Source organism: Malania oleifera, chromosome 1, assembly GCF_029873635.1.
Source record: "Malania oleifera isolate guangnan ecotype guangnan chromosome 1, ASM2987363v1, whole genome shotgun sequence".
NCBI lineage: Eukaryota > Viridiplantae > Streptophyta > Magnoliopsida > Santalales > Ximeniaceae > Malania > Malania oleifera.
In genome coordinates, this window is record NC_080417.1 from 28,129,333 (window position 1) to 28,145,113 (window position 15,781).

Here is a 15,781-nt window from a genome sequence, read left to right on the forward strand (position 1 = left end):
ATCAAACCCAACATAGATACCAACCCTACGTTGATGACTCATTTTAGTTCTTTGAGGAGAGGCAATAGGAATATATACAGAACAACCAAAAGTTCTTAAATAAGAAATACCATGTTGTTGCCCAGAAACTAATTGCATAGGTGAAAGATTATTGTAAATGGTTGGCCTTATACAAACTAAACATGCAACATGAAGAATAGCATGTCCCCAAACAGATAAAGGCAATTTGGTTCCCATAATCATAGGTCTAGCAATGAGTTGAAGTCTCTTAATAAAAGATTCAACTAAACCATTTTGTGTATGGGTATGAGCAACGATATGTTCAACATCTATTCTAAGTGATATGCAATGGTTATCAAAAGTTTGAGATATAAATTCACCAGCATTATCCAAACGAATTGATTTAATTGGACAATCAGGAAAATGAGCTCATAATCTAATCATTTCAGAAAGAAGTCTTGCAAATGCAATATTACGAGTAGAAATCAAAGAAACATGTGACAATATTGTATATGCATCGATTAAGACCATAAGTATCTAAATCATCTAGATGGTGGATGTATTGGTTCGCATATATCACCATGAATTCTTTGTAAGAAATTGGGAGATTCAAGACTTACTTTGGAAATAGATGGTTTGACAATTAATTTTCCTTGAAAGCAAGCAGACTAAGCAGTACAAATGAAATCATTTGATAAAAGAAACTTCTAATTCTTTTGTAAGAACCAAAACCGTGATAAATAAGTTTAAATAAATAAGAGGGGTAAATTGACATTTGAACAGGCTTCATCGACGAAGCCATAATTCGTTGACGAAGGCCATGCATCTCTCGTCGACGAAGTTCAGAGGCTCGTTGATGAGGAGAAGCCGAGGAGTTTCGGGAACCGGTGATATTAGGGTTCGTCGACAAGAGGACTATAGAGCCTCGTCGATGAGTTTGCTCGGGTCAAAGGGCTATAAATATCATTTTTCATTTCTTAACCATTAAGAAACTTCAAATATCTCTCTCTCTCTCTCTCTCTCTCTCTCTCTTTCTCTCTCTCTCTCTCTCTCTCTCTCTCTCTCTCTCTCTCTCTATCTCTAGAACTCTCCCTACACTTCCTCTCTCTAGATTTCTTCGTCGTTCATCGTTGGAATTGTGAACCTGAAGTTACTACGAGGATCGTTGAAGGATTCTCTACAAAAGAATTTTTCGGGTTTTGGCGAAAAATCGAGGTAAGGCTCGGTTTCAATTTTGATCCGATAGTTTTGTAGGAAACTGTCTTATGAGTATATTCTGTACTTTGATTTGTAGTTTTTTGAACTCGGTTCGCTGTTTCGGGGCCTTGGAGTTCAGGAATTGCTATTTGGGGAAAAGGTAAAGGGAATTATGTTTATATTGATTATTTTTGAAATCTGACTCCGTGGAACTGTGGTCCATGGTCCTGTGTGTGTTTTGACTACTCATTTGGGGGGATCTAACAGGGAAAACTATGAGTGTTTTCATGATTACAGTTTTGGGAAAAAGGGGGCAATGGGCTGCATCCCTGGTTTTGTTGAAAACCAAACGTATATATTGATTTATACTGTGTTATAGGGATGACCGTGCCTTGACTTGTTTAAACTATATGTGTTTGGGAAAATCGTGATTTTAGATTAGCAAATGGGTGTGGTTTGTTTGGTTATATGAGCATGCATATGTTGTATCTTTGTGAAATAGGAACGAGGTTCTAAATTGTTCCAGGTTTAAAAATCTGGCTTTTGTCGAAGAGTGCGCAATACCACTAGATTGGTCGACTTTCAAGTTGAAGGGTGTGTGAACACCAGATCTGCACCGATTCAACGCTGATGCTATGCCAGGTTACAGGGGGCATCAACATTTTCCAAAGGGTGTGAAATATCACTAGATGACCAGTGTTTACCGAAGGGTGTGAAATACCACCAGATAGTCTGACTTCAAGTTGAAGGATGTGACGACACCAGATTGTATTACTTTTTTTGTGAAAATACTGGAACTGGTTTTGATTGTTTTGACTATTGAGCTATGCATGTTAGTATGTCATGGTAACACTCAAATGCCACACACCGATATAACCTATGTTCTTCCTTACTGAGAGGTGTCTCGCCCCTACTGTACATACATTTTACAGGTCCTTCGAGTAATCGAAACTAGCGTCCTGGTGTAGGGAGCATAGTGGCCGGTGTACTGCGGTTACCGCTTAGGTAAGTGCTAGGACTGTATTTTGATGGGTTTCTATTTTGGGATGTGTTGCGCACCCAGTTGTACATTTTGATAGAGTCAGTCTTTGCTTTTGTATAGACTCTGGTACGGTACTGCATATGTATATATAGAATGACCTTTTTCCGCTACATATATGATTTTGTTTGGAAGTGTATAGGGTGCCTAAGAACCCCATGGGGTCGGACCCTCATCCTTTGTATTGTATCCGTGGATGGTTTGTATGATACAAGGATAGGATAGGTTACATTTTCACCCCTGAGTCCCATTTCAAGGTTCGGGGCGTGACATCTTTAGTGGATGACCATGTGAATTCTCTATGATTCTCCGCATCACTACATCTTCAGGATGTCCAAGACGATCATGCCAAAGTTTAAATAACTTTGGGTTATTACACTTCTGGTGCAAGAATCTTTTGATTCTTTAGTGGATGACCATATGAATTATCAATGATTCTCACATCATTATATCTTCAAGAAGTCCAAGATGATCATGCTAAAGTTTAAATAACTTTGGGTCATTGCACTTCTGGTGCAAAACATTATATGATTTAATTGTTTTAATCTTTGTATAATACAATATAGAAGATAAAGTTGGTAGTTTTTCTAAAAATTTTTTCTTCCCGAAAATGATAGAAGTTATATAAAGGAATTCTTTACTACCTTCATTTGTAGTTTCAATGTGATATTCATTAAGTCTTAAATTTTTAAATTTTAACAGATTTCTTCTCGATCTGCTGGAATATGAAGTTTCATCAATTTTTAATAAAGTATCATTGGGTAATTGTTGGATTTTTGAGTCTGATCTTCGTTTTGATGCTGAAAAACACAAGTTGTTCTTATGTGTGCTTTTAAGTGTGTGAATAGGTATAATTCAGGTCACACATAAGATCAAGAGGACATGGAGGCCATGACACGACTCAAAGCTCATATCTGGGGTATTCCATAGAGTTAAAGAACAAAGAAGAAAGAAGAAGACATTTGTGTTTTATTTGTATTGCATTTATTTTTATATCTCTGGTCTGTAATAATGCATGCATTTGCATGATATGGATTATATTCTCAGATGGCCATAGTTTGACTATAGGGAACCAAATGACCTTAGGGCTCCCTTCGGTCGATCGATGCCGGATTTTTTGGGTTATTTCTTAAAGGCCTTAGACTGACCTTAGGTCCCTGAATATTTCATAAAAATATGCCCTATAGGCTTAACATTAATCCTCATATGAATAGGGTAAGTTTTATAAGAGGAAAATGACTGAAAATGCCCAAATTGGCATGTTCGGTTGATCGAACTGAATTATACTAAGTTTCTCGGTCTATCGAACTCCCTTCGGGTCAATAGGTTGACCTCTTGATCGACCTACCAAATATATACAGGCAAGACCTGGTCGACCGAACCTCCTCGGTCAACAAGTTGACCTCCCGGTCGACAGACCAGAATTACATAGGCAACGCCCTGGTTGATCGAACACCCACGTGGGAATTGCCAACCGCTCGGTCAACAGAATCTCGTAGTTCAAATTGACCCGTTCAACCGAACTACGCGGATTTAGAAAATCGCCTTTCAAACCCTCAAAATGGTCAACCATCTTCTCATTTCATTTTCTCCGCAGTCAACTGAACTATGACTCTCGGTCAACCGAACCTTAAGTTCGGTCGATTGACCCTCTCGGGTTGGCGAATTTTTACCAAAGTTAAAAATATTTTTATTTTTACTAACCTCACTTAAACTTTTCCCAAAATGACTAATATGTCCCTAACAGTTATAATTTTTAGAAAGTTTATAAATACCTCCTCATTTGCTTTGATTAGTAACTTTGATTAGCCAAATTTCTCTCTCTAATCTTTTGAGTTAATTTTTATCAAAGTTCCCCAAAACTATTTTTTTCATTGCAAAAATCTCTCCTTGGGGTAAAATATTTTTAATCTCTTAGACTCTCTTTCACTCTCTATGTTTGAAAAATAAATTTTGAAAGAGAGCACTTATCTTGTTTTAAACTCTCCAACTCTCTTTCCATCCATTCATTTCAAAATCATTTTGTAAGAGAGTATATTTATTTTGAGCAAAAAAAATTTTTTTTTTTGTATTCACATGCTATACTCTCACATGCTATTTTTTTTTTTTTTTGAAAATCATTTTTGAGAATATAGTTTGGTTTTCTCTCAGATTATTTCTTTGATAAATATTTTTTTTTGGAGAAAATTATTTATTGCACAAATATTTCCTTGAACATAAACTCTAAATTCTCCAAATACTTTTCTTTGAAAAAATATTTGTTGGAGAGAACATAGTAATCATTTTTATATCCACGTATTTTATTTGTGTAAATTATTTAGATAAGCATCCTTACTCCTTGAGCATTATTTTATATCATTGGAATGTGTATTTTTATGAGCTTAATGTGTACATCCATGCTTGTATTTAGAAGCTTTGTCATATGTACAAAAATGTTTTTATTGTAACGGTTGGGTTCAGCCCGGAATTGAACTGGGGAGTTTTAGCCCCGTAAGTGAGACCGGTTCGGTTCAACCTGGAATTGAACTGGGGAGTCTCAGCCCCGTAAGTGAGACTAGTTCGACTCAACCTAGCAATTGAGCTATGGTTTTCCTCACCCCGTAAGGAGAGGATGTAAATGACTTCTACTCCGCCCGATTAAGTGAGCAGATTTAGTAGAATCCTTGGGGAGTATACCTAAGGTAGGGACGTAGGCAGTATTGGTCGAACCTCATTATCAAATATATGTGTCATTCTCTCTCTTTCTTATTTAAATTCCTGCACTTAAATTTCAGTATGTGTATGCTTGTACATGTTTTTTTATAACCATCTTGCATGCACACAAAACTAATTTAAATGAGATATGCAGCACACGTACATGTATGCACGCACTGATAACTTAATCGTTATACATACACATTTTCAATATTGAATGGGATATGAACTGTGGTGAATCAGTGTAATTGTTTAAATTAGCAAAAAATATTTTAAAACCCAATTTGCCCCCTCTCTTAGGATCACACCAATTCCAACAGTAACTTTATATTAGCTCTTCCGGAGCCTTTAATAAAATTTGTAGAACAGAATATTGTTTTAACATTTGTTGAAGATATATTCAAGTAATGGAAATCTTGAAAAATTGTGTGTGTTGTAGCACTATCAACTAAACAAACTTCCTCTAAAGATATCTTAGAATCGGTTAAAGATTTAAAACAATTCACACTACAACACATATTTTAAAACCCATTATTATATAATTGATCATAGCAACAATAAATATGATAATTTATTTATTAAAATAAAAATATAATATTTCTTACTTATATCTTAAAATATTACATCAAGATAAACAGAGTTGGATGGTCCATCATTACGATTTATTGGAACAACATTATTAACAAAATTTGTTTCAACTTCTTTACTCTTTTCCTTTTCTTTTATAGAGGTTTGGTATAGATCTACTAAGTTTTTGAGCCTACGATAGGTATGTGATTAATGACCTTTTCCTCTGCATCTGTAGCATTTATTTTCATGATACCTGGGTCATTGATCTTAATCATTATCTCACTTTTGGGGTACATCCCTCTTCCAAGGGATTGCAACCTCACGTTGATGCTAGTGGTTACCATGCCTACGGCCTTGTCCTCGACCACAAGATGTATTCATATTCACTTTAGGGAATGAGATTGAACCCGTTGGATGAGTTTGGTGTTTTTTCATCAAAAAATCGTTATTTTTCTTAGCAACAAGAAGACATGATATAAGTTCAGAAAATTTAGTAAATTTCCTCTCCCTATATTGCTGCTATAGGAGCACAGTAGTGGGATAGAAAGTAGTAAATGTCTTTTCAAGCATGTCTTCATCAGTAAAAATTTCACCACATAATTTTAACTTCGAGTTAATCTTATGCAGAGATGAGTTATATCCACTGACTGTTTTAAACTCTTGCAACCTCAGGTGCAACCATTCATATCGAACTTTTGGTAAAATTACAGTATTTTGGTGGTCAAATCTATCCTTTAAATTTTTCCCTAGGATAAGTACGTCTTTAACAGTGAGGTATTTAGTCTTTAATTTTTCATGTAAATGATGACGAAGGAATATCATAGCTATTGCGTGATCCTGCAGGGATGTTGTATTTTAAGTTCATTACATTTAGATGGATGTCAGCATCAAGAATCCATGATAAATAATTGTTGCCTTTGATGTCGAGGGGAGCAAATTCAACTTTACTTAGGTTCGACATCTGAATAAATTAATAATAAGAAGATAATTTAAAAAATAAAATGTAAAAATTGAAATAAAACTAAGATAATAATATAATATTATTTTTACCCTTCTGGGGTACTTAAATATGTTTCTTCAGGAACATTATATTATTTTTCAATTTATACTCTTCAAGAGTATGATTCCAATTTATAATATTAAATTGGGTAATAATTTATTACCTCTTCTGGAGGTCATCTGGAGGATAAACGTTTCACCTCTTCGATCAAGAGGTTGAATTTAACATCTCTTTGGGAGATTAAAAATATACCCTCTGTTAGCCTTGGTGGCTAAAGTATCCCAATCTAGTAGGTTTTGATGATAACAACTCATTTGTGACCCTTAGGTTAACTAATTTGTGCACTCTATGTTTTACAGGACAACAAGTCAATACTGGAGAAAGCACAAGGATAAGGTGAATTTCAATGAAGCAATGGTCAAAGCTTACACAAGGAATACCCATACACAACCAACTGAAGTCTTATAAATTCTTACATATGTAATGGGTTGCACGTGTGAGGTAGGATTTCTTGTAACTCTTGTATTTATGATGTTAGTAAGAATAACTAGCAAGAGTTGAGCAAATACATAAGCATATTAGTTCAATCTAGTATAGAACATCAAAATGAGTATGCATACTAATTCACACTAGTGCATAAGATATCAAAATGAGTTTTCACAAGCATCATCATATACAAGATATCTTATAATCTACTAGAAGTTCATAAGGATAAGTCCTAATCATCATTAGACTTATTATATTTCATACACACTTGTCCTAGCTAGGTTTAATTCGCCAAAAGGCATATTAGTTTGAGAAATGGGGCAATTAGTCGACAAATTGACCTTGCTTGTCGACTAATTAAACTAGTAGCTATATTGAATTTCAGCCCAGTCAAATTGTTGATTAATTAAGGTGAATCGTCGACGAATTAGGGCAACTCATCGACGAATAGAGACAAATCGTCAACGAATTTTTCCAGTAGCTAATTGTGTTTTTCTGACCAACATCTTGTTGACAATTAGAGGTAATTTGTTGACAAATTGGGACAACTCATCGACGATTTGATGCAATTAGTCGATGATTTGCATCGGGAAACCTGAAACAACGAGCTTAAAACGACTAGTTTTTTGTTTGTCTTATCACATTAAATGCTCAACGGCCAGATAACGTCTAGCTCGTCCCTTTGCACATAAATACAAGCTACTTGCATTTATTAAAAATATTGATTAGTGATCAATTGGTTATTGCATTCATCCTAGGTTATCATATTTGCTCAAAACTCTCTTACTCTTTATTCTTGTTACATATCATTTGCTCAATAGAGTAGTGCGAGGATTTACATTGTATTATCAACTCAAGAAGGAGTCTTCTCTGTATTCTCTACATTCATTTTGATTGTTAATTGATTCTTGGTGAATCGGAGGTTCTTGGTGAACCATATTGAAGAAGGTTCTTGGTGAACTTCGTGAATTAGCTCTTGGTGAGCAACGGGGATTTGTTCTCGGGTTGTAAAGGCTTCTTCATCTTGAATGGAGATTACATAGTGAGTTTTACAATCCTTGAGTTGGTCTCAAGGCATGGATATAGGCTAAGTGCCAAACCAGGTTAAAATCACGGTCTCAAGCTCTTCTCTCTCTCATCTCTTTATTTACTTGTGTTATTTACTTTACAAACAATTGTGATATAAATTACTTGTTTCTAGCCAAGTCTTATTGTTTTGTAGAAAAATAGAATATCTACAAAAATAGTCTATTCACCCTCCCTCTAGACGCACTCTTAGGCCGATGCCGTATTTTGGAGGTAAATATTTACCATCTTTTCTAGAGATTACATATATAGCCTCTTCAAGAGGTTTATCTCTTCAGGAGATTTTATATATATATATATATATATAGATATATATATATATATATATATATATATATACGAGAGATTTAAATATATAGTCTTTTCATGAGGACTATCTTACCATCTTTTCTGGAGATTGATATTCTTTAAACTTTAAATGACATATTCTCTTCTAAAAAATATTATACTCGTATGGAGTAAAATTTACAAGAAATAAATTAAATATGATTTAAAGAAATATCTTAGATAGTTAGAGTCTCATACTAATAACGTATAATAAAAGATACAGGAAAATAAATAGAGATAAGACGGAAATTTTACGTGGTTTGGCTATGCCTACTCCACAGGCGGATGAAATCAAAATTTCACTATCTCGGGAGGAATTACAAGATGACTTTGGAATTGGTCTTGTACAAAATATCTCTCTTCTCTTTATCCTTTGTATAAAATATCTCTATTCTCTTTATCTCTCCTCTACCCCTATCCTTACTATACATCTACTTCCTTCAAGCTTGCAATGTGTATGTCAAAAAAGAGAGGAAGATGATGCCCTTTTATAGGGCAATAAGGTTGGGAAAGAATTTATGGTGGTGGAAAAACGAAGGGGTGACAATCATTAATCCCTTATGGTATTCATAACAAAGACCTATTTTCAGGATTTCTCAAACCTAATTAAATCTTGAAGCTCCTCACATATTAATTGATGACAATATTCTCTAATTAATAGAGAAGCCCATTGCCTGGATGGATCTTTCACAATCACTTGCCAATGACCTTTCTCCACAACAAATTAATGACACCTTTCAAAGCTAAGCATGATCATTCATTTCTTTCGTGCTCCTTATTTAAGCAACTTTATTAATAATCTTACACTAATTAAAGTTACAACAGTTAAAGAGGAAGAGGAAGCGACAATGGTTTTAAGGATTAAAGAAGACAAAAGAGATGATGGTTGAGGTTTTAAATGAATAAAAACAAAGAAAAAACAATAGGAGTGAAGGGAAAATATTTAAGTTATGGCAGAAATATTATAATAATTAAAATTTAAGGAATTGTGTATTTGAGGACAGTAATATCTTTGTGAAGTTTGTCCATACTAGATAATCAAAAATTGAATTTGGGTTTTAGGAATAAAATATTTATACAATTATTAATGCAAAATCATTAAACTGAGTTAAGTTGATTGCATCATCTGAAATTCATAGACGATGAAAGTAATTGTATTTTCCTACGACTATCACACATGGTGCTATTAATTAAATAGAAGGTCAAAGTGTTGATATGGTCTATAGTGGGTTGGTGTTGGTGTTTACTATAGAACCTCAATTTTTATTTTTATTTTTTGAGGTAGGAGAAAATTAGATGTTTCATGGAGTTTTCAAATTGAAACGACAAATGGTAAGGAGATATTGGCATTTAATAAGATAAGAATGGTTTAATTAATTATTACTAAAATTGAATGATAAAATAATTTAGGAACCGCCAGCTGTCCAGCAGGCCCAGCAGAAAGCACTAACTAGTTTCCGCATGCGTAGGCGTTTCAACGTCCGAACCCATAGAAATAGAACACAACGGATTCCAGATACAGGCACGAACGCAGACAAGCTTCCCACGAAGGTAGCAGTTGCCACGCTCAACCGCGAGTTGGATATATTCTAGAATAACTGTTAATTTAATCCTTCCAATGAAATTCAGACAATAGACAGATCCATCCCATGATCCTCGCGAGTCCCATGTTTGTCAAATTCACCTTATAAAAGTCAAACTTCTCAATTATTTCAAAACTCCCTCGCTAGAGAGAGAGAGAGAGAGAGAGAGAGAGAGACTTCTCCGTCCAATGTTGTCCCCTTCACAATTTTTTATGGGTGAGTACATCATCTGTGCATCCGCAAATATACAAATCGTTTGAATATTCTTTAAGGGGAATGCCGGATGTGTCCTGGGGACTTTGAGGTCAAGTGCGTCTCTGGTGGATGCCCCACTCCCAGATCCGCCATGGTTGCGAGCTACGAACCTGTCCCAGTTTTGTTTTGAAGGAGTTGATTGATGGGCCTTGTTCGGACATCGTGATAGTGTTGTCTTCTTCAATCTCCACCTCTTTTTCCCACGCATCAGGAAGCCATGAAGTAAGATTAAGAAGCTCCCCTTCTCGTTTCGATTCCTTCGCGTGTTTTTTGTGTGCCTTTGGGTTCTTGATTTATTTTTGTTTTATGAGTATGTTTAATTGTTGTTTGTGACTGGTGTTGAACGATGAATTCAAGGAATTTTTTGAGTCCTCTGCCATTGTTTAATTTTTTAAAATTCTGTTCTGAGTGCTATCTGTTTGGTTGCTTAGAAAACGGTAGAGTATCGTTGAGAAAACAAAGATTTTGGATTTCATGTTTTACATTGCCTTGGTTTCTAATGATAATAATGAAAATCCAAGTAGGCAATTACTTGCATTTGGCTCCTTGACTGGAGGTTCTGTTTTTTGGGGAAACTGTTAATGAATGTAACTATTTATGATAAATGGTGCTACTAGAAGAGAGGAAAAAGGGGAGGAGATAGCTAAAGCAAATTTTTTATTTTTTTTATTTTTTATTTTTTATTTTTTTTGCACAAGCAATTTAAATTTTCTTGTGGTATTTCGGCACAACTTAGAACCAGTTTTGGCTCTGTTTGGTTGGATGGAATATATTGTGGTCCTTCTTTGGTTCTTTGTTTGTTTGGAGGGTTCTTTTCTTTATTTGAAGTCAGTTTCTACACTTGGGTGGAAGTAAGAAGGAAAATAAAATGTGTAACAAATCAATGAATAAATTTTTGATTTTAGACATGAACAATATTTTATTTTTCTTAATTTTTAATCATATTAGAACAAATTTTCATTTTTAATATTATCTGACGTAATATATGATGGAAAATGAATTTCCTTATTATTTTTCTTTTCTTTCCTTTCCTTTTCCCAAAAAAAAAAAATCCTTGATCCAATCAAGGTCTTAGGGTTTGTTTAGAACTTGAAAAATATTAAGGAAAGGAAAGGAAAATGTGAAAAAATTTCTCTTTTTCATATTTGGTTATCGAGTAAAGTGAGAAAGAAAATAATATATATAACAAATCAATGGATAAAAACTTAATTTTATGCATAATTAAGATTCAACGTTTCTTAATTTTTAATCATGTCTGAGCAAAATTCTTTTTTAATAGTGTTTTGATATAATGTTTCCTCCTTATATCTTTCCTTTCCTTTCCTTTCCTTTCCTCAAAAATTAATCCTTGATCCAGCAAATCCTGGAGGTATCAAATGAAGAAAAATTGAATAACTGCTTTTCAAAATAAATATATCTTGAACAAGATGGAGCAGAATCATTTTATAGTATTTTCACCAAATTGCAACAATTGATTCCTCATTCATCTGCTTTCATTTCATATTTGTTGCTTGGGGTACTAAACAATGCATGAAAGGAATTGTATCTTAGCATCAGTTTCTGGATGGAATACCTGCAAATATTTTCATCAGTATTGCTTCATGAAAATAGTTCTACTTGATCTTTTTAGTTTGTCTGAGGCTCTGGATTATATGGTTTTCTGTCCAAAGGCACCTTGAATGTGTCGAAACTCTTAAAAGGGTATTGTTATTTCTAAAATCTGCGCCTTCTGAAGTGATCATGAACTCTATCAGATGCCACAATTCCTCATTTACCTTTTTCATTGACAGCCACGATTAAGATCATGCTATCTGGTACAATACTTCATAATGGTTCAAGCAATTTTTTTTTTTTTTTTTTTGTGGCCATCATTCCTGAAAAAGCTTAGTCTTCACGGATGTTTCCATGCTTCATGTTCAGATTCTCCTCAATCAATACCCACTCAGTTTGGATGCCCCATTGATTGGTAAAAACTTTAAGGTGCTATTTGTATTTTCATGTTCTTGATGGAAAGTGATCTTATTCTGTAAATATAGTATCACATGTGGGCATGCCTTTCCCCCATCCATTTGGCCTCTCTGTTTGGACAACTTTAGCTTTGCGCATTTACCCTGATTTCCTTATCCTAACAGCTTACTATATGTTCACCTTTTACAGAACAAAAAGGATTTTTGGGATATCTCTTTCTCTCATTCTCATCAATTTAGCCTCTATAATGGAGCGTGCTGATGAAAATCTCCTCCCATCTGTTTACAAAGAAGTCAGTGAAGCTTTCAGTGCTGGTCCATCTGATCTGGGGTATCTTACATTCATACGGAACTTCATACAGGGGATATCATCGCCCTTGGCAGGTGTACTGGTTATTAGCTATGACCGTCCTACAGTGCTTGCAATGGGCACGGTGTGCTGGGCCTTATCGACAGCTGCAGTGGGTGCTTCCCAGCATTTTCTGCAAGTTGCTTTTTGGAGAGCAGTTAATGGATTTGGACTTGCGATTGTCATACCAGCACTCCAATCTTTTATTGCGGATAGCTATAAGGATGGGGTGAGGGGGACTGGATTTGGTTTACTCAACCTTATTGGTTCCTTGGGTGGAATAGGAGGTGGTGTCCTGGCAACCGTTATGGCAGGTCAGCAATTTTGGGGAATACCTGGATGGCGTTGTGCTTTCGTTATGATGGCAACATTGAGTGCACTAATCGGCTTCCTAGTATTTTTGTTTGTTATTGACCCAAGAAGAACAAGTAGCATTACTTATGATGTTGGGGATGATTCTGATAGGTACTGATTGCCTTCTTGAGTTTGTTTAGATTACCCTTTTCCATTATTGCCTTATAACTACTCATCTTCTTTCACCGTTCTTTCCCTCCACAATTTCTTGAGCAAGTCATAGGCTTTGGACTTCTGAACACAAGAAGAATCATCCTGAATTGCTTAATAATCTGCATCTGGCAACATTTGCTGATTTTACCATGTATTTTTACAGGGCTGATTTAATTGATAAAAGCAATTCCAGGACCAAATCACTTTGGTTGGAGTCTTGGACGGCTATGAAATCTGTTATGAAAGTGCGAACATTCCAGATCATTGTCCTGCAGGGCATTGTTGGTTCACTTCCATGGACTGCCATGGTGTTCTTTACCATGTGGTTCGAACTAATTGGTGAGCATGTATGCAAATCTAGTACATCTCTAAGTTTGTTAAATGCAGAGTATAAAGTTTATTTTTTATGATTGTCTGTTATAGTATCTTTCCCCGCTTTGCAATTGGAGCATGTATGCAAATCTAGTATATTTCTTTAGTTTGTTAAATGCAACGAATCTTAGAAATTGGATTGTAGAAGCCGTATGATAAATTTCAATAAACCCACAACTGGAACTTTGAATACTATTGCCCTATAATACAACATTTGGGATACTCAAATCCTAATATTGCAATGCAAAAAATGTTGGTGCAAGTACAATCTATTCATGCTTTTGCATTTCGCACTTTCATTTCATTTTAAAGAGGAACTTTGAAAGTTGATGACTGAAACACTGCTCATTGTGATAAAAATTACAAGACGCAAATTGCTGTGTTCATTTTGCATTTCTCTCATAATCTACTTGCAGCATATGCATCATATCTTCTACTTCTTTTTGTAGGCTTTGATCATAATAGTGCAGCAGGCCTCCTAAGTCTTTTTGCCATTGGATGTGCCATGGGTTCCCTCCTTGGTGGATTGATAGCAGATCGAATGTCAAACATCTACCCGCACTCTGGCCGTATCATGTGTGCACAATTCAGTGCCTTCATGGGCATCCCATTCTCAGTATTCCTACTTACATTGATCCCGCAGTCTGTTGGCAGTTGGTCCACATTTGCTGTCACCCTCTTTTTCATGGGCCTAACTATTAGCTGGAACGCTACTGCTGCAAATGGCCCAATGTTTGCTGAAGTCGTCCCTGTCAAACACCGGACCATGATCTATGCATTTGATCGTGCTTTTGAAGGATCCTTCTCATCTTTTGCTGCTCCTATGGTGGGGATTCTTTCAGAGAAAATATATGGCTATGATCCAAAGTCTGTCGATCCAGTTTCAGGGTCTGTGCAAGAAGCTTTTGCACTGTCAAGAGGACTTCTTTCAATGATGGCAGTTCCATTTGGCTTATGTTGCCTGTTTTACACACCGCTGTATTTCATTTTCAGGAGGGACCGTGACAATGCTAAAATGGCCAGTGTGAAAGAGCAAGAGCAGACATGAGAAGATCCTCGTTTAGGTTGCATAATTGTTAAATCTTCCGAGAAGCTCTACTGATGTTTTTGCAGAGTCAATCAAATTCCTCCATTGAACAGTATAATCTGGGGGATTTAGCTCTGCAGCGTTTGCTGTCTCTTCTTCAAGCAATTTGGTAAAGAGAGATTTAAAACCAGCCTGATCTGATGTAAAAAATTCTTCTATAAAAGAGTCTTTTCCCCGTTGACATTAATTTGACTATTCTTCAACAATGACGATTTCCAGCTGTGGCACAATGACTCGATTTGGATAAAGGCCATGGCTTAAATTGAATTGACAAGGTTAATTGCACTTAGAAGAGATCCACATATTCTCATATTTGTACAACCCATTTGTACATTTATTCATGAGGACTGTGGGCCATTAAACAATGGAAGAATCTGTGCATTGTTACTTGGTATCGTGTTTGAAAACATTTATTTGATTGCCTCAAATGCTTAGATTAGTAACTGAGTAGGTAGCTTAGGGTCTGTTTGGTATTGTTGGTTTCTATTTTCTATTTTCTATTTCTGATTCTTCACAATGAAGAAATAGATTATAAAAATGTGCTTGTCTATGTTGTCAGTTTTTTATTTCTATTCCTAGATTTAGCTGTTTGCCAAAAAAAAAAGTAGAAGCCAAATTTTATGATTTTTTATGTTATTTTAATAGTCCGTTGTCAGAAATTTTAATATCCATAAATAGTTTTTTTGGGTTAAGTCATTCATTTTATATGCTTTTAAATTAAAATCAAAATTAATTGATCATGTGAATTTAAATATAATTATTACAAGAATAAAAATAATTTTTTTAAAAAAATAATAAAGGCAAATACAAAATGTTTTTACTATTTTTCAATTGTCATGTTCAATAAAATTTTTACTACAAAGCAAATTTTGAAAGTAGAATAGTTAAGTAAAATAATTATAATAAATTTTATTTTATTTTAATAATTTTTAAATATAAATTATTTGTAATTTTATTATTTCAATCATATTTTTAAAATATTATTTGATTTAAAGATGTTTTTTAATTAATTTTTTAATTTGTATTAGTTTTATAAATGTTAACTTGATTACAAAAATTGGTGGAAAATGATTTATATAATCGACCCCACCTAGTGGGACTTAAGACTTAGTTTTGTTGTTTGTTATTGCTAGTTTTATAAATTTTAACTAAACAGGTTGCTGGTTCTATTTTTCATTTTTATTTTTTTGATTTTCTTTTGGATTTTTCTAATTTTTGACAATGATATCCCTTAATTTATTATTTGGCAATGTGCCCTTGGA

General features: G+C 34.6%; 1 protein-coding gene across 1 annotated transcript; it reads left to right on the top strand.

The window, feature by feature from the left end:
• The first annotated feature begins 9,903 nt into the window (after nt 1-9,903).
• On the top strand, nt 9,904-14,706 carry LOC131164191 (uncharacterized). Its single transcript, XM_058121200.1, has 4 exons — nt 9,904-10,459; nt 12,395-13,018; nt 13,224-13,399; nt 13,882-14,706. The coding sequence occupies exons 1-4, from the start codon at nt 10,455-10,457 to the stop codon at nt 14,478-14,480; spliced, it is 1,404 nt and encodes a 467-aa protein (XP_057977183.1). The 5' UTR covers nt 9,904-10,454; the 3' UTR covers nt 14,481-14,706.
• Nucleotides 14,707-15,781: the final 1,075 nt, after the last annotated feature.